Here is a 24,129-nt window from a genome sequence, read left to right on the forward strand (position 1 = left end):
ACAAACCTTATCACAAATTAAATAAAACAAAACAATAATTGCTCTTCTGCCTCCGGAGACATTAAGAATAAGATAAATAAAACAAGTTCGCTGCATGAAGCCCTTAATTTGCTCTCTGCTTATTCTGGCACTTCGATATAAATCGTCAGAGCATGAAATTTTGTGTACATTTCACAACCCCATATATATTGTAGTAAATTCAAAATGGTATGCAATCCCAATAATGTGTTCCAGCTTGCTTGATTATTTAAATAAATCTATAAAATCCACGTTGTCCTGTTTCCTACGTTGCATACAATGCCAACTGATCCTACTCTAAATTGCATAGAAATATTTTTGAAGGCATTTATGATAAGGCACATATCATCGGACCGCTTTTCTCTAAACCAATGATTGCACATATGTCCAACCAAAAAATGGGAAAGGGGAAGGGGGGAGATTTCGAATATTGAGCTCTTAAAACAATTATTCATACATAAAGGGACATGTCTGCGATAACTCTCCATAAAAAGGCCATACATATACAGACGCAAGGTAAAGAGACCATATAATGATTTTGCTCATCAATCATCACCATGCTTTAAAATTCAAAAACAAAAATATTGCGCGCTTCATAAAATTTAACGGTAAAGGTTCAATTTTCATGAACAACAAGACAAATTTCAGTGTGTTTAAGAACGTTTAAAGATTAAACATATTTTAATATTCTTATTTTTATTCACGAAAGATAATCTTCGATGTAGTAAAAATATTTATACATTAATTTTTTATTTATAAAAAATTAATTTTGTTCATTCATGAGTTTATTGTCAAACTTTTAAACTTTTATGATGTATATTGTTCTGACATATTAACTAAAATTAGATGAAGTTTCTGAGCCTGAACATAAGGTTTAAATTCTTTTAGATAAAAATTTCAATTGATATATTAGAACATAGTTTTTTCAATGTCCTTATTTGAACAATGATAAAAGTATTTGCAAATAATTTTAATGTCTAAGTTAATAAGAATTTAAGTAACTGTAAATGAGAATAAGAAAATACCTGAATATTGAAATATTTATAAATGATCATGAATGATTATTTCTGTAAATAGTGGAGGAACATTTAACTTGCTCCCCAAGTTAGTTGGATACAAGCTATGGAAACTTGTATCTTTTTTTTTTTTTTGGACATGAAACTTGTACCTTAGTCAATGTGGCATGTGTGATGCTGATGCCACATGAATTGGACTTGACTACTATTGGGCCTAGTTGTTCAAAATGGCCCATATCCACTTGCTGGCAAGTGATTTCTTGGACTGTGCTATATTTGTAAGCCCATGTATGAAGACATATAAACCATTTAATAAATAGCGGAAGCAGAAGCCATTTTGGTCAGGGTCTAGAATCATTTTTAAAAGATGAGAATAAGGCCCAATAGAAATTAAGGAAGGTTCAGCCCAAATAAAATGAGGACAACCAAAAAATAAAAAACCCAAATAAAACGAGAATGCAAGCAAGCCCAAGTGAAAATGGGAAAGAGGATACGGTGCTGCGGTGGCTTACTTGTCCAATTATGAACCAACCAGTTGCCGGAACCTGCAACTGTGGAGAGACTAGAGAGTTGAGAGTAGAATCAGTGCTGATTGGACATTGGAGCTCCAAGACTATGAAATGAAACTGAAAACACCTCCATCATCTTGTTCCTTAACAGCACTGTTTTCCAATCACACTCATAATCCACGGAATACCATCACAGTCGCCAAAAGCAAGAGGCACTCTCAGGTTCCTCCCTCGAACACCTTTTATATCTCTTTCTTATGCATATTCGATTCAAATCAAGCTTCCTATCTGTTCGCTAGGGTTCTGATTCTGAACCAACTCCTCCCAGAATTACATCCAATGTCAAGCAAAACCTCCAATTCCTACGCTTATGGAAGGTAACCACTTACAGTTACCGCTTGTTATTCAATTCTCTCTATTTAATTTAATAATAATATAATGCTGCGAATATAGGAGTTCCAAAAACGAAACTCCAGCAGTCCCAGACCATCTACCAGTTATCGCAAAAAGAAGGTGGAGAAGGAGGAACTCGTTCAAGATTCCATCGACCTCTATCGTGATCCCACCACCTCCCTCTATGGGTGAACACTAATGCCCCTTTTCCAATCCTCCACTTCCATTTTTGTCAAGTTTGCTTCTTTTGTGTGTGCAGCACAAACCAGGGTATAGACAGTGCAGTCCCTGTGTTGCTTGTTGATGGTTATAATGTGTGTGGCTACTGGATGAAGCTCAAGAAGCATTTCATGAAAGGAAGACTTGATATTGCTCGACAAAAGCTTATTGATGAGCTTGTAACCTTTAGTATGCTACGAGGTGTTGTTAGTGCTTCATTCCCACTTGTCTTTCTTCATCTCTCTCACATTTTCATTATTTGTTGACTTGTACACTACAGAGGTCAAAGTGGTTGCCGTATTTGATGCCATGATGTCTGGATTCCCTACTCACAAGGAAAACTTTGCTGGGTACTCTTTTTCTTACAGCTAGTTTAGTTGTTACATTATGAACATTTAATGAGCCTATTAAAACAATGGTTCCAATGAATGGAATCTTTAGGGAGGGGAGGTAATGATGTTGTTTCGAATTGACATATTTTTTCAATATCTTATTTGAATTCTTATAGTGATCCTAAGTTCTGATCTTGTACTTTGGCCGTTTTCCAGTGTTGATGTCATTTTCTCGGCCGAATCAAGTGCTGATACATGGATTGAAAAAGAGGTTAGATATAACTTCAGATGGACACAGTTTTAAGTGGACTTTTACTTTGATCATGGCTTCATAGAGATTTACCATCATTTGTCAAAGGATTTTGGAATATACATTTATTATCACTTTGAAATATTACATCAATGATTATTGGAATGAATTTCCACATGGTCCAACTAATAGAACTTTAACGACAATATCCTTTGATTGTTTAGGTTTCAGCTTTGAAAGAGGATGGATGCCCCAAAGTCTGGGTTGTCACTTCTGACCGCTGTCAACAAGAAGCAGCACATGGAGCAGTATGCATTCTTTGCTTTTATTTTTCAGTTATTATTGTTGCCCTCTCCTTAATATCAACCAGGGAAACTACTTAATTTCTTCAGAAATAGAAATAATTCTCTTATCTTTACATTATTTCCTTTTCCTTTTTTTAAATGCTGATGCATACGTCACCAAAGTATCATGAAATGGTGTCTTTCTTATGCTATTTATTTATATTTCATATACCTTTCAGGGAGCCTTTGTTTGGAGTTGCAAGGCATTGGTTACTGAGGTAAAACACTAACTTGAGGCAGGATATTGATGACGACATTCAATAATGAGTAATACTTGCTCTTATTTTGTCTAATCTAAATTTACAAAGGAAGATGGTTAAAAGCTCTTCAGAGGTTTGTTTTAAATTGTGGTTTGGTGTTAAAACTCATGATCTTCAATGCCAGCTTTTTCTTTTGTTTAATTTTTGCTCTTGAAAGGAGGATCTATTATCCTCCCCCTCTTCTTGTGTTACTCTCGTCCTTGTCTTAAAGATATCCCCACCAAAAAAGAGTATCAAACCTTTGTTTGCATAAGGAAAATGGGCGTGCAAGTAAAGAGGTTCATTAATAACATTTTTTATTAGCTTTACAACCCATTGGATGATTTTTTCTTCTTTAATGATATCTTACTCGATCTTGTTTATTAACTGCACGAATAAAGATCAAGGCATCAAATAAGGAGGTTGAAAGGATGCTTCAAGAGCAAAGGTGTGCCCTGTCTGCAATAAGATTGGAAAAATATTTTCTATCTTAAATATGCTTTGGTAATGTCTTTTGTTATATTTTGCAGTATGGATAATGTGTTGCATATGAAAACTAATGAACTAAAAAACTATTTATAGTTATTTTTATTGTTTGTTAGACAAGAATCCTTCATGGACATCTACATCTAGGTTTGTGTGTCCTTAAGATCCATACAACATTACACGCACAAATCAACTTGTTTATCCTTCACCTAAAGAAGGAAATTAAAAAAAAATGTATATAAAAACATGTTTATTGTGTAACTTAAGTTGGTGTTGTGAATATGACCACTTTCTATGATAGTGACAGTTTTTGATGATTGGTTTTATTTATTGATACTATTTGTAGATCCACTTCTTTTCAAGGTAGATTATTGAAGCATAATCTTGATTCAGAAGTTGTGGATGCTCTTAAGAACCTGAGGCAAAAGCTATCTGAAAATGAGTTGAAGTAGAATGCAGGTTAAAATTCTAGTCAAAGACCCACAGTTTAGTTTTATATCTGTATTCAACTATCTCCAAAATATGTTTTAGTGGGCTAACAGACGCTAGATGTTTTCCATTTTTTAGGCATATGAGGATGCACTTATTATATAACATTAATACTGGAGGCCTTCACATTTTTGTTGAGAATTTTCTTTTGGCACAACGACGACTAGGTATCAACAGAATCAAGATGCCAGATTCACTGTCTCACCGGTACATGTAACATCAAGACAACATTCTTATGAACCATGTTAAAAATGTACCCATAACAACATATGTACAGATACATTTTAGATAGGCTTTTTCTTAGAAAAAAAAAATTGCAAAATCAAATATGTATTAATGTATTATTGATTCTTCCCTTTTGCTACCGAATTTAATTTGTAATTATTTCCCGAAGTGCTTAATCAGACCAAAAGCTTGTCATGATCCCCCGCATTTACTATTTTAATCTCCCAAATTCAAAGTTTTTTAAATTGGTCCCAAAGTGTTAATGTTATATTTGGATCGCTTTCTTATATTAATTCAGTAAACGAAATGTTAAGTTAGCTTTGACTTGTCATGGTAGATTTCTCGAAATTGGTGATGGCTTGATAGTAATCTCTGCATCATAAGTGATGTCTTGAAAGTGATGTTAGCAACTTAATTTTATCGCTTTTTTTTTCTCGCTTTCACAGTGCATTGTTGCAATCACTAAGGTGGAATGCAGCTAGTGATAACAGTTGAGGATGGATAACTGATAAGTTGGGAAAGATCACTGTGAACACAATGTTATCCCATTTTTTAACTTAAAAACCAAAGTTGTGTTCTCTTCATAGCGGTCTCACAATTATGGTACGAGATATATATCTGATATTTCAATTTTGTCATGATGGCACCATAGGCATAGAAAACCATTTTGCCCCAAAATTTATTCTTTCTTACATTGAATGGATACAAATGAATATCTTTATTATTGAATTAATGTGAAGACAATTTTACATACAAAATACAAATAAAATATTTTCCTAAAACATTTACAACATTTGAAAAATCAATCAGTCACTCTAATAAGGAGGACTCCAGGCCCTTGCTTTGTTTTCTCGGTTGGGTCAATAATTCAGGACTCAAAGGTCACGTTCAAGCCCAAAAAGTAACGTGGAACCCAAATACAAACACCCTGCAACGTCCAAAAATAAAATACACTCTAATTTAATTTCTTATGATATCAATGGAAGCAAAAAATTAACCAAGCACTCTTAAAAAGTTTTACTTACCGCTCGGTGGATTCATGTCATTTCACATCGACAAATGACAAGGAAAACTAGAAAATTTCCATTGACAAGACTTTCAAGTCTCTAACTTGTATGGTGTCACAAGACAATTGGTTTTTGTTTAATTTATTTTACATTTTGATGATGTGAAATATAATACAAAATCATTACAAGGCATGTCAAATATTTTGTTTACTGAATATTTTATTATTATGTTTAGTGTTGAATGAGGGGGTGATGAGTTAGTTGGAAGGAACATGACAAAGAGGGAGGGAGGGAGGTATTTAGACAGAAACTTAAGATAGAACAACGCAACCATTAAATACGAATTGATTGCCACCGCTACAATGTGTACTGCAACATCATAATTCTAGTCTTCTGCCTCACATGCATCACTACTAACTCACTACACTACATTATTCTTATTAATTAATTTGAGTTGCATTTATTTGTTGATTACAAAATAATATTATCATTACTGTATAAAGAATGAGGTTATTAAGTAATTACCCTGACATAGCCAGATAGAGTTAAAATATGAACAGAAGAATGTCATACATAGCAGTAGGCCTGACATGTTTGTATGGGGCTTTAAGAATAAGATCACGGGATGCTTGCCGCCATACTAGTAAGAAATTAAAGGCCCTACATAGATACAAAAAGATGATGAAGAAGAAGAAATATAATGATTGATTTTCTGGAAACAAGTATAATATCGAAATGGTGGTTGAACCAAACCAACAAGAGGTTAGTTATATATATATCCAAAAAGTAATTGTGAAGGAAGAATAAATGCGGAGTCAGAGAGTCAAAGAATGGTCAGGATGAGTGAGAGTCAGATGGTCAAAGGGTTGACTGGTCAGTGCCTTCATTCGGATCCAAAAGACCCATTTAAGAGTGGACCCCTCCTTGTCTCATGAATAATCATCTTCATTTATTATTCCCAACTACGAATTTCTCATCTTCATTCTTGGATTATTTCATTTCGAAATTCAAAAACAAAAATACAATGCAGTGAGGACTACTCATGTTGTAGGTGCAGCGTTGTTGTGTGAATAATTCTGACAGGTCCATGAGAGTGGTGAAGCTGACATGACTTGAGATAAGGTGGTTTGGACTTTGGATGGTGATGGTCACTGATCTCTGCACCCATCTAACTCATATTCTTCTTCTTCTTCTTCAATAACCACCTTACCTTGTTCCTTTTTAGTTCCTACTATTCATAGTAACAAAATTCTCTTTTACTACTCTAATAAATGACCATTGTCCTTTTGCTAAATGCCAAACCATCAATCTCATATTTCTTTCTTCTTCATTCTTCCTCTCAATTTCGAGACTCCTACACTACCTTCATAAAATTAAAATACTGCTATCCATTACCATACTAATCTAAATTTTTTAAAAAAATTGTAATTACATTTTAAATTTATAATTAAATCATAGTTTTTAGATATAAGAAAATATGCCTCATTGATAATGTTTTTTGCTAAATAAAGAGTATTACATTCCTTGTTTTTCAAAACATTTTAGATTTGACACTTTTCTCCAAAATTTAAAAATATTTGATAATTACTCCCATAAAAATAATTTGGTCCTTTTATCATTTTAAAACAAAAGTTAATTTATTTTATAATGATATTTTTATGATATAATTATTTTATTAAAATAAATTTTGTTAAAAATTTATTTATCCCACATGCATAAAAATTTGATTGAAAATGAACTAGATAAAAGTAATTTTCAAGATTTTTAGAGAATAAAAAATTATTTGGATCAAAATATTCAATCTAAAATTCATCGAAAAGAACAATTTGAGTTTTTTATTTTAAATAAATTTTAATTTTTTATTTGTTATACTTTATATTAATAGTTTAAATTTAGAAGAGTAACTTGCTAATTAATGAGGCCAACCACCTTTTAATAAAATTATAAAAAAATGAATAAATATAAAGAGCTAATTTTTAATTAGCGAACATCAACCCTCTTCCTTTGTATTGTTAAATTACATTTTCTATCTTAGCTTTTTAAGATTTTAGGTTTAAGAAAAAAAAATTTTGGTCTAAACATGCAAAGAAATAAAGTAAATACTATCCTACATAGATAATTTGTTAGAGATCAACACAATACTTAGACTAAATAACATGATTAGAATTACTTTTGACTTTATATCTAGTCATCTAATCCGCAGTTCTATTAGCTTCCTAAGACACTCACTCAACGTGAATAAACTAAGTACGAGATAGAAACTCCTGAATCTTGTGAATCAAATCTGTTACTTCAAATGAATACTCATTCATAAAATCATGCGCGAGGCGCAAAATGTCAAGACAATCCGTTTCACATATAATATCCCTCAAATCGCAATTTCAAACTAAAACTAATCTCCTCCAAACAGCAAATAATTCACATCTGATAATATTAATTTAGATTTTTAATATTTAGAATTTAAAATTTAAGATAAAAATATAATTTTAAAAAAAATTAACTCATCATATTGACTGAAAAATAATTAAATAATTAACTTTCTAGTTCAACTCTTAAAAAAGTAAAACTCAATTTTTTAATTTATTTAATATTTCTAATAAAATATCATTTTCTTAAAAAATATTGCACACACACTCTATTTTCCTCAAAGTGCTAGCATTAGAAAATACAGATACTCTCGTGGGGAAAAAAAATAGTATGGTCACAAAACTCCTTTATTTGAAGATATTAAGAGACAAATTAATCGTATCTTATAATTTGCTATCAAAAAACAATCATTGTGTTGTTCTTGAGGTTGCCTAGACATTCTATTGAGCGGGCAAAGATTTAGAATCAGTTCCCTTTTGTATCCAAAATTTTTCAAGTTAATTAAATAAGTGATTTAATTTATACAAAAGGAATATTAAATTGATTTTAATATAGATAAATTAAAAAATTTGCTTTACTGGATGATAATATAAGAATGATCAACTTCATATAAGGATAATATACATCATCATAATCAAAACGGAATTAAAATTGGGGGGTCCTGACTACTCCATATTTCCCTCTATCTTTGCTTGACTACAGATACGTATATTTATTAGTACGCCTAAAATGCGAAAATTTTCTTTGGCTAAGATAACACAGACATGTCACAAAGCATGAGTTAATGCTAAATGAAAACAAAGTAATTTTTAAACTATATATTTATTGTATAATAATATTATAATAAGCATTGAAAAAGTTCTGTTTAAAATAAATACCCTTTCTGAACAGCCAAAGAAACTTGCTACCAAATCCTTTCTAGAAATAACTTCTCTTATGGTGCCACCAAATAATGCTATGAATGCAATGTTGGTGTTGTTTGATCGCTCTATATACTGTTAGATTATTTTAGAAAATAAAATATAATCCCTTTTTGTCATTGAAAATTTAGATGGAGAGGCACTCGTACAAATATTTGTTTAATGAGTAGAAGAAGGAAGGATATAGATTTTTCTTCCACAAGGGGATTGGTTGGGCGGTTTAATTAAATAATTAGACTAATCACGAAATTAAAGAAACAGCATAGCCATATATTGTGAATGATATATATATGGACAAAGAATGCTTTTTTATGGTCGGTGATTGGGCAAAGCAAAGGCTAACGAACTTGTCATTCTCCAACGCATGATATTGATGTTATTGTTACGATATTACTATCACTCACCACTTCATCATCATCACTATTCTACCTGTGTGTGGATTTCATACATTTAATTTCATTTTGGCATTATCCATTCGCAGAGAGTCAACTTGTTTGCATGTATATATATTTAGATCATGCTATGCCTCATGAATCATGGGTCACATGCATGCATATACATGTTAATTTAATTTGTCCTATATATATATTCCATGAAAGCATAGCAAATAATAGCATCAATTAACGACCGCCAAAATGGTCCAAACCACGAGATTCATATGAGGGGTTTGCCAAGTCATTTAATGAGTCTCTCACAACTGTCTCAAATTGCTGGGTCCCATTCCCATTCCCATTCCCATGCATGCAAATTGAAATTTATTTACAAACATTGCAATGCCACATACATATTCACTTCCATTCCATTCATCCATCACAAATGCATATTCAATTCTCTTCCAAAATATCCTCCAAAAGGGCATTTTTGTATGGATTATTATTATTGTCATCATCAATTACATCACGCTTATTATTATTATTTATATTTTTCTCATCTTATCATTCTCACAATAAGATATTTTAGCAGATAACGAGGTGAACCATACCCTGCCCTTTCCTTCTTGTGCACAAATAATTTAGTTTGCTCTATTGTCTATTCTAATTTCTAAGTTCTGTTCGTATCCGAATGAAATTTACGGAAATTTACGTGCCAATGCCTATTTGGAAATTAATAAATCCCTCACATTCATCGTCCTTGCGTGCATAACTACATCACTATTTTTTTTTTTTTTATTACCAAAGATAGAGAGATTCGAAACCACAACCTTTTAGATGAGTATATAAAAATTATGTTATTTGAACTATAATTAATTAGTGCATAATTACATCATTTAATCATAAAAATATAAAACAAAATATATTATTAAATTATTAAACTAAAAATATTAGTCTAAAAAAATTAAATTAATCGTTAAGTAAGGATAAAAAAAGTAAATTCTAATAGTTCTTAATATTTTTCTAACTATATATATATATTATAAAAACTATTATGCAACTTGATAATTAAAAAAATTAAATAATTAAATATATTTAATTAAATTATTATCAAACTATATATGAGTTTTTATTATATTAATGTTTCCCTCCCAGTTCAATTTATGCTAAACAAAATTAAATCCTATTTTTTAAGATACTTATTGAATTTTAAAATAAAAAAAAAGTATATATATATATATATATATATATATATATATATATATATGTTGTAATATCTGAATATATAGGTTTATCACTTTTACGTAGCCTAATCTATCCATTAATTTGAATATAATTTTTGCACATTTTTTACCTCTTTTATTTCTCCATCATTACATTTAACAAGTATTTATACAAACTACAAAGCGAACACCAATTTATATGATGACTTAATAATATACAATTAATGGTCATAACAAATTATACTTAAATATTTGTATGCTAGCTAGCTAATTATAGTCTACAAATGACGTTTTTCTTAAAAAGTAGGGATCGGATAATTGCTTTCTTTTTAACAAAAATCAAGCGAATTCTTATTATTTATCAGTTTGAGAAGGTCTGTGAAAGAATATTTGTCAACTACAGTTCAAAAATCAAGAAGTCAGTCAAAAGATGATTATTGGATTATTTATGAAGATGGGTGATGAAAAACGAACTCGATTTTAGGAGAATGTCTAAATTTTTGGAGGTTTCTTAAAAGATCACTTCCCAAAATTCTTCTCAGTTTCAAATCAAAGAGGGTCAGTGATAAACTGATAGGGAATTGTGAATTTTGGGTGGGTTAATTTTGATATGAAACTTTCAATGAGATAGAGAATTATTCCAATAGAAATTAGATCTAGTGAACCAGTTTTACCACACTTTGAAACTAGTCAAACTTGCATATGGGAGAGAGAATAGAGTTGTGTAGAAATATAATAAGTAATGAATTTTTTCTACTAACTTATTTATACAGGTGTTGCAGGTGAAAATGGCCTCGGAAGATATATCAAGCTATAACTTTACGAGGAATATCTGAAAAGGACTTGTCCCACCTAGAGTGTAGCTGTTTGTCTGATTTGTCTTGACTGGCAGGGTCAATACGAAAGAGAGACCAAGTCGGTTTGGAATTATTTACCAAGAAGATACTTTATGTGTTTTATATAACAATGATGTTGAATGTGACCACCGCTTATTTTTTTGCTGTAATTTTTCTTTTTTGCAGGTTTGGTGTGCTTGGATATCATATGTTGGTATGCAATGGACTTGTCCAGGTATAGTAAAGGAGTACTTTCAAAATTGAACTGAGATCTCAAATAGAAAGGAGGAACGCAAGAGATGGATGGTGTGTTTTTGTCCAATAATTTGGAACATATAGTTGGAACAAAATCGGAAGATCTTTCAAAACAAAGAAAAAGGAGTTGAAGAGATTATCAACAAATCCTTTCTGAGCTACAAAGAATAGTTAGGTGCGGACCCCTTCTATTGTTGATGGCAATACCAGAGATGACAAAGGTTATCTATGTTTGATTGTTGGCTTGTTTTTCAGTAGTTTGTTTTGTTATTCACATGCTATTATCTTCTTTATTCCATTTGTTGTGTGTTGAACTTTTCTTTCAAAAAACAATTAGTTCAATTTTTTATTCAATTTTAATTTTTTTATTTTAATACTATGTTAAGAACTAACACTATTTTATTTTTGAATGATATATCCCTTTTAAAACACTCTTTTAATTACTAATAAATAAACAAAGAAAATAATATTCATATCCTAAAATTTTAAAACATTAACAATATATATTTTTAGTTCAATTAGTTTTTAAAAGGAAATTAGTAAGATATTTAAAATTTAATCATTCTTAGCCAAAAAAATTATTTTAAAAAATTGGTTAATTAGTTTTTTTCACTTACGTTTAACTACATGTTAATTACAAAATTATTAGTTATAACTCATAATATTATCTCTTTTAAAAATTTAAATTAATAAAAAAAGATACCATAAATAATTATATCTCTATATTCTCCCTCAAACTCTGTTTTAAATTTACTTGATTTGTTGCATGTTTTTTTTTTATTAATGATTAAATTTTAGATTTTTCAAATATAAAATTTTAATATTATATTATGATATCCATTTTTCTTAAAAGTTTAAACTGATAAAAAAAAAGACAACATAAATAAAAAATAGTTATATCTCTACAACATTACTCAAATCTTTTTATTTCTTTTCCGTTAATTTTTTTATTTTTTATTAATTTTTTGGTTTTTACATCTCCTTTTCTACGGTGTTTTGGAAGTTGAAACATTTCTTGGAAGGTAGACAAACATTTTCTGGAAAACACAATATCAAATCTATTATTGCACGGAAGGAAACGATTGGAATCATCCACTTGAGTGTTAATTTATTAGAGAGAAAAATGACTTAGATATCAATAACGTCATTGTTAACAAGCCACACATTTCATTTATCTCATAACCACCATATATATATATATATATATATATATATATAGAGTAATATTTTAATATAAAAAATATAGAGAACTAACAAAAATTATTATTTTTTGTCAGTAATAAATTATTAATATTTAAAAAAATATGTTATTAAATTATTAGACTAAAAAAATTGAATTAATAACTAAAAATACAGGCTAAAAACAAATTTTGTTAGTCCTCGAACATTTTTCCCTTAATATTGAGTAATTAATATTTCAAATTCATGCATTGCTTATAAATCCAAATAAAGGATCATCACTACTGCTAGTTGTCAATTGAAAAATCTTTAGAATGAGAACAAGTATATTTCCGTCCATCATGCGGTTGAAGACAATATAATATTTACGACTGCATATGTATCTATATGCATTTTTATAACTACAACTACTGTTTGATATGTACCAAAGAATCGTTTGTAACTCGAAAATGAAGTCAGAATTAGTCATATACAGAAGAAATGGTCGGTCCATATTGAAAATGATAGCTCCTTTCTAACTTTCCAGAGAATAATACAATATGCTTAATTAATCTTTTTAAATTATTACCTCTGAAGACAATATAATATTACGACTGCATTGTATCTATATGCATTTTTATAACTACAACTACTGTTTGATATGTACCAAAGAATCGTTTGTACTCGAAATGAAGTCCAGAATTAGTCATACAGAAGAAATGGTCGTCCATATTGAAAATGATAGCTCCTTTCTAACTTTCCAGAGAATAATACAATATGCTTAATTAATCTTTTTAAATTATTACCTCATTAAAAAAATACATTTACAATTAGAGAAGTCAATATATATATCTGGTGGCGTGATTTATTCAAATATATTCATTATTATATAAACAATAATTGGTTGAATTGAAGTTTCTAAGTTGCGTCATCCAATCTTGTTTGAGTACAACAGCTAACTGAAATATATACCTAAATATGATAATCAACCAAAATTGGTTAAATTATTCTTTTCTTTTAAAAATAACAATAATTGAATTTTAAATATTTAGATGATAAAAGTACGCGTACCATATATATTTGGAGGATACTTCCATAAAGACGCGTCCTTTTTTAAAGACACTTATGTGTCACATTATTATTGGAAATATTAATGAACCGATTATTTTTGAATTTCTTAACAAACTAAAATAAAATCAATTTTTTATAACAATAACAATAAATTCAATTGTTATCAAATCCGGTCGAACTGACCAATTTACATAACCTACTGTATCATAATTTATTTTTGTTTTTTTAAATAAAAATCTAGAATATATTTGTCTTTTTATCAAAAACTTTAAACGATTCGGTTTAGATTGTTTAGATTGTGTAAATCGATCGGATCAAATCGGGTCTAATAATTATAGTGCGAATAATTGGGTTTATTATTGTTACTATAATAAACTGATTTTGTTCTGATTAATTAAAAAATAAATTATTAACCAGTTTAATAAAAATGTCCAATAATATCATAACACATACAAACATCTTTAAAAACAAAAGACATTTTTAATATTTTTATCGAAATAGTCTCCTATATATTTCACTTAATTTAAAGCTCCACAATTAGAACATTGCTGGCGCTAAGCTACTTCTAAAACGCGCTAGCTTAGCCAACTCTATTGAAAAACAAAGCAGAGTGGTTTAATTTGTCATATACTTTGAAAATTCTCCTTTTTTGTTAATTTTATTGAATTAATTAATAATTGATTATTATTTGAATCGTCTAGATAGCTAGGGAGATTCTTTAATTTGCTGGCGCTTTAGTTAAGTCAAAATAAAGATGGGTCTGGAATACATTATAGTTTTCTTTTTATTACTAGTTTTAACCCTATCTTAGGTTTGGAAACATACATATATATCTAAGAAATTAGAGGTTGGAGATGGATGTATTTGTCATTATAATACGACACGCATTGGCTTTTACAAGACAAGAAATTTCAGCCGTACGTAGATTCATGTGTATTTGGACGGATACCAGATACAGCCATTCACATACATACATATATACTGCTCGATCATGACATGAGTATGTATATCTCACCATGACCAATTGACCATTATCTCCGTCATATATATATATATGCACCTCCAATTTTATTTAATTTTAATTTAGAGTTAAATTAGATAATTAGTTTTTATTTCAGCTAATAACAACAGCTTTTTTTAAATTAATTTTATTTAAATTTTAAATATTAAATTTTAACCTCTACATTTTAATCCTGAGCATTCTAAAAAGTAGGACTAAAAAAATTGTAATAAAAAATTAATTAATATTAATTGACTAGTAGTTGGTTTTATATACGTTTTATAATTATAATTTAATAAAAAATAATATTAAAAAGATAACCTTTTTCAGTCAATATCAATTAATTTTTTAAAATTATTAAATTATAAATTTTAAATTATCCAAAAATAAGTATTTTAGAATTTAAAAAAATGAGCAACATTAGCTAATTAAAAATTAGTTATCCATATTTTCTAAAAAAAATCATGTTTTGAAAAAAATAATGAAGTTTTTGGAACTGTTATTATTATTGCTATAAACTCCATTAGAAGACAAAAAAAAATCATGTAGTAGTACAAAATAATCGATGGAGGTAAATATTTTTTTTGGTGTATTATAGTAGTAATGGTCGAATAATAAAAATTTGCCAATTGTTATGGTGTTGTGACTTCAAGTTACAGAATTTTTATCAAAAAATTATATACATTCAGAATTCGAAAATTTACTTTTAAAATTCAAAAATTCCACGAACAATCCAAAGCTACATACACATTTGATATCCAAAGATTACATATTTGAAATTAGAAGTTACATATGAAAATTCACAAAACTATACATCTATATCTCAAAACTTGAGCATGCAAATTTTCAAAATTACACAATCAAAACCAAAATTGACACCTCCAAATTCTTAAACTACACATCTAAAATTTTAAAAATACATGTCCAAAATTTTGACAACTACACATCTATATTTTCAAAATTACACATTAAGATTCCCCAAATTATACATTTAGAATTAATAATAAAACTAAGCCGTTATTAAAAGCAAATAAGAAAATTAAAATAATAGAATCCTAAAAGTATAACAAAAAAGGTAAAAGAAATGATGATATAGGGTTGGAGTGGAAAAGAGGAAGAAAATAAAAGTATATAGAAGAAAAAGAAGAAAGAAGTATATATATATATATATATATATATATATATATATATATATATATATATATATATATATATATATATATATATATATATATATATATAGAGAAGAGGGAGTAAAAGGAAAAAGAGAAAAAAAAATAAGGAAAAAAATTAAATTAAAAAATCAAATAAAAAAGGTAGAAAAAAAAGAAAAAAATAAAAAATATTATTCGTATATTAAAATCAGTCATCATATATTTATAAATATATGAATAGTTTACATTATTCTATAAAAAAAATTTTACTTTTTTTTAAATATTAAAATAATATTTTTTTATTTATAAAATATACACTTTTTTATAATTTTTAAAAAATTTATTTTTAATATATTTTAAAATTTTTGTGTTAACTAATATTATTTTTATCTATTTTTAAAAAAAATATTTATTTTTTTTTGTAATTAAATTTTATTTATTAAAATATCTTTTAATAAATTATTTTTTTAGTGAATAAATTATATTCTTATCAAAATATCCATCAAAATATTTTTTTAATAATTAAATTATTATTTTACTAAGATCAGATACTCTTAAATAATTTTTTAATTATTAAATTGTAATTTTACCAAAATATTTTTAACAATTTTATTTTTATATTTTATGGTTAATCTTACGATATCAAATTATCAATGCATATTATTAACATTATTTTACAAGTTTGGTTTAAAATTTTTTTATATTTTATTATTAATATCATAGAAAATATTTTTTAATTTAATATTAAAATAATTTGTATTAATATCATAAAATTAATAGTAAGATACAAAAAAATTATTAAATTTTTTTTTGATAAAAACATAATTTAATAACTAAAATATTATTGAAGGGTATTTTAGTAAAAAAAATTTAATCATTAAAAAATTTTTGAAGGATATTTTGATAAAAATATAATTTAAAAAATAATTTGTTAAAGAAAATTTTGATAAACAAAACTTAATCACAAAACAAATTTTTGCTAAGGATAATTTTGTAAAAAAATTATTTTTCTTAAAAATGGATAAATTTGATATTATTAGTTAATATAAAAAATTTAAAATAGATTAAAGAAATTTTTTTTTTAAAATTATAAAAAATATATATATTTTATAAATAAAAATATTATTTTAGCATTTTTTAAAAAAAATTATTTTTTATTTTATATTTCAATATGTATTTTATAATAATAATCAATTTTAATATATATTTAACATAATTTGAAAAAGAATTGTGCCACTATATGGCAATTCTAATAACGCAACACTATTATGATATTATAGCATTTTTTTAGTATAATTAAGTATATGAAATTAGGTTTAAATTAGTTAACGTTAATTAATTTATTAATTATAAAATTATTTTTTTAGTTAGCTTTAAATTTGCAATTCTAATGCTGTAGCGTTAATTTTTTTTTTTTTACTAAAGATAGGAGACTCAAACTCACAACTTCTTAATTAAGTATAAAGAGATTACACTATTTGAGTTATAACTTATTGACACACTAACATTAATTAAGTATATGAATAATAACGAGTCTAAATTTAGTATATAGTATCAATTTTAAAGACACGTGTCTCATATTTATACGTAAATATCAAAATTACCGTATTTTAACATAATAAAAGTACAAGTTAATATTACATAGAGAACGAAATATAAAAACTTGAATAATGATAAGATTGGAAATTAAATTAATTTTCATGACCATCAAGTAATGACATTCTGTATAGCATAGATGATAGTAAAGAAAATTTTGAAAATGATATGAAGGAAAAAATAAAAAAAAAATGACAAGAAAGTGAGTCGTTATTGTCATGAGCAGAAGAGAAGATAGTGGTCACGGGTTTCTCTTGACTGTACTCATCCACAAAAATACACAAATTTTATTTATTTATATATTTATGTTGAGAGAGAGAGAGACAAAAATATTAAGATTATATTCAGCTGTACGATGGATGGGAGTAACCAATCCATTCCCAACATATATCCATATATCTGCCAGAAACTCTCTTTCCCGCCAGCCCCACTCACCTCCCTTCTATTTTTCTTATTACATCTGGATGCCTCATTTTCCTCTCTATCTTCCTCTATATATATGTTTATGCCTTTTTATTCATTTATTTATTTTATTACACACATGCTTTGTTGTTTGGCAGCATATAATAAAAAAAATTAATAATAACTAAAATTCTTGCTTTATTTGACTTAAATTAAGTCACTTCGCTTTTCCATTATTGTTTTACTTTTACCACACAAACCAAATTTTGTTGGAATGTATATAATTAAAAAAAAAAACACTATTTTATAGAATAATACTAAAAACCAATTATTTATAATTATTTTATTTAATTTAATATCTATAATTTTATATATGTAATATTTATCATTACGGCTTATTATATTTAATATTATGTATTTATTTCATTCATAATTAAAAAATACAAATATAAATTTAAAAAAGTAAGTTATAACTACTTATAGTTTCTAAACTTTGAACCCAAATATTTTTTAATCTTTATATATATATATATATATATATATATATATATATATATATATATATTTTAAACTTGCTCTGATATTTAATGAACATAAGTAAAACCAATTAGATATTAAAGTTTTTATTTTTTTTTCTTTTTGTATTATTTAATTATAGATATATAATTTAATTTCCAAATAATTAAGAAGCTTTAATTATTATTACACAATTCTTATCCGGGGAATTAAGCACATATATCTCTTTATTCTCTATGCATCTGCCGAAATAAATAAAGAAATAAAAATACTATGCTTATTAATTTATAACACCAATCAGTCGTGATGATTTCTATTAAAAATTGTATGTAAAGAGATCAATTTAAATTACATGAGATTAATTAGGGTATATATTTAGAAGAAGGATCAAGGTACCAACAAGTAACCGGTGCTACTATTTTAATTAAAAAATGATTTTTTTTCTCTTTTATCTTTTTAATACATTTAATATATCAAGCGTTAAAAGAAAAGAAAAGAAAATAATCAATCAAATCTTCAATTTTCTCAAAGAAAATGTTAATTTTAATGAGAGACATGCTTTAAATAAAAAAAGAAAACTGAATTCCTATATATATATATATATATATATATATATATATATATATATAAGGAGTTTTTAATTTATTCACATGTCAAAATTGATATTACGTATAATTCAGTATTTCAAACTAACAAGCAAAAAGTTAGTTATTAGACCAAAATAACCATAATAAATAAACTGACACGTATTTTTATGTTTAGGCAAAGATTAGATTTAAAAGAGAATTGTTTTTTTCTACATTTGAAGGGATTTAATCTAACATCAGAAATTAAGGTGAAAAAGAATCTATCTCACAACTTTAAGAGTACTTAACAGTTTAATTAACCTATCCTAATTGGTGACCACATAACTGAGCTGGAGTCACTAAGCTAGATTAATTACATACTTTACTTTTTATCTTCCGTTACATTAGAGCTGGTTATAGCATACATTGTACCAAGAAGATGTCAAATTGTCAACGCTAGCTTATCTTTTGCTATTTGTTTTGTTGTTACAACTTACAACTAGCTTGCACATATTCCCAAAACCGTCACATCCAAGACTTCTTAAGGGGCCAAAGCTTAAGAGAAATTGTGAAAAAAAGGGGAGTAATTAGGATGTAAATTAATCTTAGGGTTTACTTTTTTGTTTACCAATAGAAAATATTTTTAGTGTATTATTATTATTATGCTTTACAAATTATAACACAAAGTGAAAATAATGTGATGTCCTTACAATTATAAATAAAAATAAAAAATGACAACGAAAACAGAAGATAATACTTGATATCTTTTAGAGGAATTTTGATATTAAACTTTCAGTAATTAGATAGAAATTCAAATGCAGTTAATTTTATATGAAGTTGATAAATGATGATCCTTAAATGAGATAGATAAATTTAACTAAATTATCATTTAATAATTCTTCAACTATCAATTTTAAATGAAATTAACTATATTTAGTTTTCAACAAGTAATTAACCTTATAAATCTCGTAGATTGTAGTTATTAGCGCGTTCATTAATAGACACCTATAATGCATATTGCGCCATTTTCATAAATATCAGGCCGTTAATGTCTACTAATTAAAGTAGAAAAATTGCACTCTCTAACTCTGGTAGCTGGTAGAAAAAATAAAACTTGAGAAAGAATAATAAGACAGAATAAGCAACTAAACAAATTAGTACCGATGCGAACATTGTGATAGTTCGGCATGATTGATGAGACTAATTATAAGATTAATATATAAAATAATGTTTATGATACTTAAGTAAAAAAATAAAGCCATCGACACAGTATATATTAGCTCTCTCATAAGTCACTATTGGATTAATTTGATGAAAATAATAAAATAAGAAGTCCAATAATTTGAAGCATTGGTAAATATATGACATGGAATGAGTCTCGGATTAAAAAAGATTCATGTACTGCATGTGAACTGGTGGAGTACATACATATACATACAAAATTAAAGATTTAAAGGTTAAACCTAATTGACACACTAACGATACTAAAACAATTTTCCTGGATCATACAAAAGTCCAACAAGTTTATGAACCTAATGATACGATTAATATATAAAAGAACAAAACAGTCGCATAGGGAGAAATCACGAATTCACCAATTTTACTTTTTTTTCCTCAATGTTTACCTCATGTATGTGTGGCATTTATATCTAATGTCAACTTCGTGAGCTAAGAATTAATTAATATTTCATTAGAAGTTAGTTTTGGTTAAAATAATGCTAAACTAGCTAGGCCTAACCTTACAAAATAGAAAAATAAATAAAAAGAGTAGTATTTATATATAGTGTTAGTGAAATTGAAAAATAAAAAGGGAGAGGAAGCTAAGGAAGCTAAGAAAGAGCACACGAGTGTTTGAATATGTAATAAAAAGGTATAATTTTTGTGTGGGGTAAAAGAGGCACGAGTGTATGGTTTAGGTGAATAAGAAAAATAAAAATAGTGAAAATAGTTGAATATGTATGTATGGTGGAAGAAAGGTCCAACGGCACCGCTCTGGGGCTGTAGCCACCCTGTCTTGTTCTTGAGATGTCATTTTCTGATCTTAAAAACACTCTTAGGGCAAGCATACTACCCTCATCCCCATGTAGGGCCTGAAAGCTATGTAGATCTTTCTATTAACTCCCATCCTCTCTCTCCTCTTTTTTTTCTCAACACCTATTTAAAACACACGCCCCATTTTCTCCTCTTTTTTATATATTAACTACTCTGCCTCAAACCCTCAGTTTAATTTCTTCAATTTCTACATTTTAACCATCAATCTCTTATCTCTGCCTAACACCACTGCACCACCCAATTCGTACAACTATTACACTCTCTAAGTATAAAGACAGAGAGAGAAATTAAAGGGGGTCCAAACTCGAAGCACTAGTTACTACTACGATAGCTAGATATAGTATTATTATCAGTGTTGGATGGCAATTGCAGCGCCGAATTCATCTCCGACGATGAGTCTGAGTCACAGCCACAGCCACGAGGACGGGGGGACGACGACGGCGGCCTCCACCACGAACGACAACCTGAACGGGAACGGGAAGCAAGAGGATGATGATCACGAGCATGACATGGTGATGCCGGGGTTTCGTTTTCACCCGACAGAAGAAGAGCTGGTGGAGTTCTACCTTCGCCGTAAGGTGGAGGGCAAACGTTTCAACGTTGAGCTCATTACTTTCCTTGATCTTTATCGCTATGACCCTTGGGAGCTTCCTGGTATACCTAGCTTCCCTTTTCTTCACGCAATTCAATTCAATTCTTTATAAATATGTTCTTTCTTTACAATTTTGCCTTAATTGGCAGCTTTGGCGGCGATAGGAGAGAAGGAATGGTATTTCTATGTGCCTCGAGACAGAAAATACAGAAACGGAGATCGTCCGAATCGAGTGACGACGTCGGGTTATTGGAAGGCAACGGGAGCAGATAGGATGATAAGGACGGAGAATTTCAGGTCCATCGGGCTGAAGAAAACCCTAGTTTTCTACTCTGGGAAAGCTCCTAAAGGCATCCGTACAAGTTGGATTATGAACGAGTACCGTTTGCCCCAACACGAAACTGAACGATACCAAAAGGTACTTCCTTTTCGATCCATCCTATCTTTATATATCTATATGTTCTTCAAAGATCCAAGAAATGAACGAAGCTATAGCAAGTAGGGAATGGAATCATGGTTATTAATTAAATGGTGGTAGGAATAAATACGAGAGTTGGCAGAATATTAAAGTTAGCACCGCTAGTAATTATGACGACTACACCATCTCCATGCATCAAATTTGAAATTTGAATTAAATTTTTGCAGGCGGAGATATCGCTGTGCCGGGTTTACAAAAGAGCTGGAGTTGAAGATCATCCATCGTTGCCGCGGTGTCTGCCAACGAGGGCTCCATCTTCAAGAACTGTTGATCATCAGAAGAACAAGCAGCAGCACCACAACGATCAACTCAACATGGGATTTGCCGACGGAGCTTCTGATAATCGTGGTGATGATGTAACCACCGCTCTCGCCCTCTCCAAACACAACACAAATGCTTATCGTGCTCCTTCCATGGGACTCCCACCGCTGCTTCTTCCCTTGGACGACGAAGCCGCCTTCGTCCTCATGCAGCAGCAGCAGCACCATGCTGGCCCTTCTTCAGGAACCACCACCATGATGGATGATCTCAACAGACTTGTAAGCTATCAACACCAGTACTACAACAGCAGCAGTAGCAGTAGTAACAATAATAATCCCAATCATCATCATCACCTCTTAATGCATCAACAACAACAACAACAACAGCAGCAGCAGCAGCAAACTCCTCCTGCAATAATGTCTCTGAATAACACTCCTTCTCCGCTTGCAACCGCCTTCTCTGACCGCCTGTGGGAGTGGAATCCACTCCCGGAGGCCAACCAGCGGCAGTACAGCAACATGTCCTTCAAGTAATAATAATAATCATCATGCAATATTATTATTATATTTATTTATATATTATGAACTGCACATACATATAGAGACAATTATCTGTCCTAATTTCCATCCTGCTATCAACTCTCTATATATGTTCCCAGCAGTAATTCATCTTCTGCTGCGATGCATGCTAGCTATCTCTTAGATTGATTCCAATAACATAATCATTGTATGACTCTTATTCATCACATTTCAATATATCTATCTATGGATATTATGTTGATGATTGTAGTGCCTGCTACTAGTACTGTATATGTTAGGGTTTTAATTAATTAGTTTTAAGTACGCCAGTTTCTATTATTGTTTACACAATTTCAATTCTCCATTTGAATCGAGTTGGGATAGAAAGGGTACGGCATCTTTTATTTTGTAATTTGCTTAGCTTGTAGTTTAATTTCATCTAAAATGGGGGCTATAGCTTCATTTAATTTGTGTTTTTTTAAGAATTCAGACATCATAATATATGTCTGCATGTTCTGATTTGAGAATTAAAAGAAATATTTAGAGATAGAGAGAAAGGAAAATGCTAAAGAGTAGTAGGAAAACGAATAAATTGGTATTAGTCTTACCATTACCCATGATTGGTTAATTATCCACCCAGGATTATATATAGTAGTGGAATTCTTAGTTATTCTCCTTATTTTTTGACTTGTTTCTCTAATTTATTGGTTAGTAATTAACTAACTTTCTAAGCACTTTTACAAATTGGGTTTTGCCATTTTCTACTAGCTAGCTAGCATATATATCCACAAATAAAATATTCGTTACTATTGTGTGTGTCACTAAATTTTATTATTATATTTAAGATTAAATTTTTGTAAGATTGAGTAGTTTATATAAAAATTAACGTATGATAAATATATATTGCTTGTTTTTTTTTCAAAAGCTTTTTTATTTTGTTGGATATATAAGAGCAAATATCTTGATTGATGATATAAGCTAAGGTTATTAATGTTTTATTTGCATGTAATTTACTTATTTTGATTGAAAGAAATATCTCTCTCTGTAGCCATTGGATGCCAAATGGTTAGAGGAGATTCCAACTCCAATTTTCAACCAATTAAGTAAGATGACAAAAGGTGGATGTGATTTTGTTTCTAAAGTCTAGGACACATGCCCCTCACTCTCTCGTGTATCATATGACGCCGTTCTCTGTTGAATTAGCCAATAATAAGTGTATGCGAATCTTGCAAATTAAAGTGTAAATTAATTAATAATTAAACAAAG

At 28.8% G+C, this 24,129-nt stretch overlaps 2 protein-coding genes across 4 annotated transcripts; both read left to right on the top strand.

Moving 5' to 3' along the window:
• Positions 1-1,527: 1,527 nt before the first annotated feature.
• Positions 1,528-4,823, top strand: LOC130969392 (uncharacterized). 3 transcript variants are annotated; one of them, XM_057895123.1, is made up of 11 exons: positions 1,528-1,765; positions 1,843-1,920; positions 1,997-2,124; positions 2,196-2,356; positions 2,436-2,505; positions 2,704-2,758; positions 2,962-3,045; positions 3,261-3,299; positions 3,722-3,768; positions 4,153-4,265; positions 4,374-4,756. In XM_057895123.1, the coding sequence occupies exons 1-10, from the start codon at positions 1,655-1,657 to the stop codon at positions 4,256-4,258; spliced, it is 879 nt and encodes a 292-aa protein (XP_057751106.1). In that variant the 5' UTR covers positions 1,528-1,654; the 3' UTR covers positions 4,259-4,265; positions 4,374-4,756. The 3 variants fall into 3 exon arrangements, 2 of the variants coding, with proteins under 2 accessions (XP_057751106.1, XP_057751188.1); XM_057895205.1 differs by having other exon boundaries at positions 1,529-1,765; positions 2,196-2,344; positions 4,374-4,814; XR_009081862.1 differs by having other exon boundaries at positions 1,530-1,765; positions 3,722-3,824; positions 4,374-4,823.
• A 16,270-nt stretch (positions 4,824-21,093) lies between these two features.
• On the top strand, positions 21,094-23,219 carry LOC130941039 (NAC domain-containing protein 35). Its single transcript, XM_057869398.1, has 3 exons — positions 21,094-21,668; positions 21,756-22,024; positions 22,252-23,219. The coding sequence occupies exons 1-3, from the start codon at positions 21,374-21,376 to the stop codon at positions 22,876-22,878; spliced, it is 1,191 nt and encodes a 396-aa protein (XP_057725381.1). The 5' UTR covers positions 21,094-21,373; the 3' UTR covers positions 22,879-23,219.
• Positions 23,220-24,129: the final 910 nt, after the last annotated feature.

The sequence above is a fragment of the Arachis stenosperma genome, chromosome 1 (assembly GCF_014773155.1).
Source record: "Arachis stenosperma cultivar V10309 chromosome 1, arast.V10309.gnm1.PFL2, whole genome shotgun sequence".
Classification (NCBI taxonomy): Eukaryota; Viridiplantae; Streptophyta; class Magnoliopsida; order Fabales; family Fabaceae; genus Arachis; species Arachis stenosperma.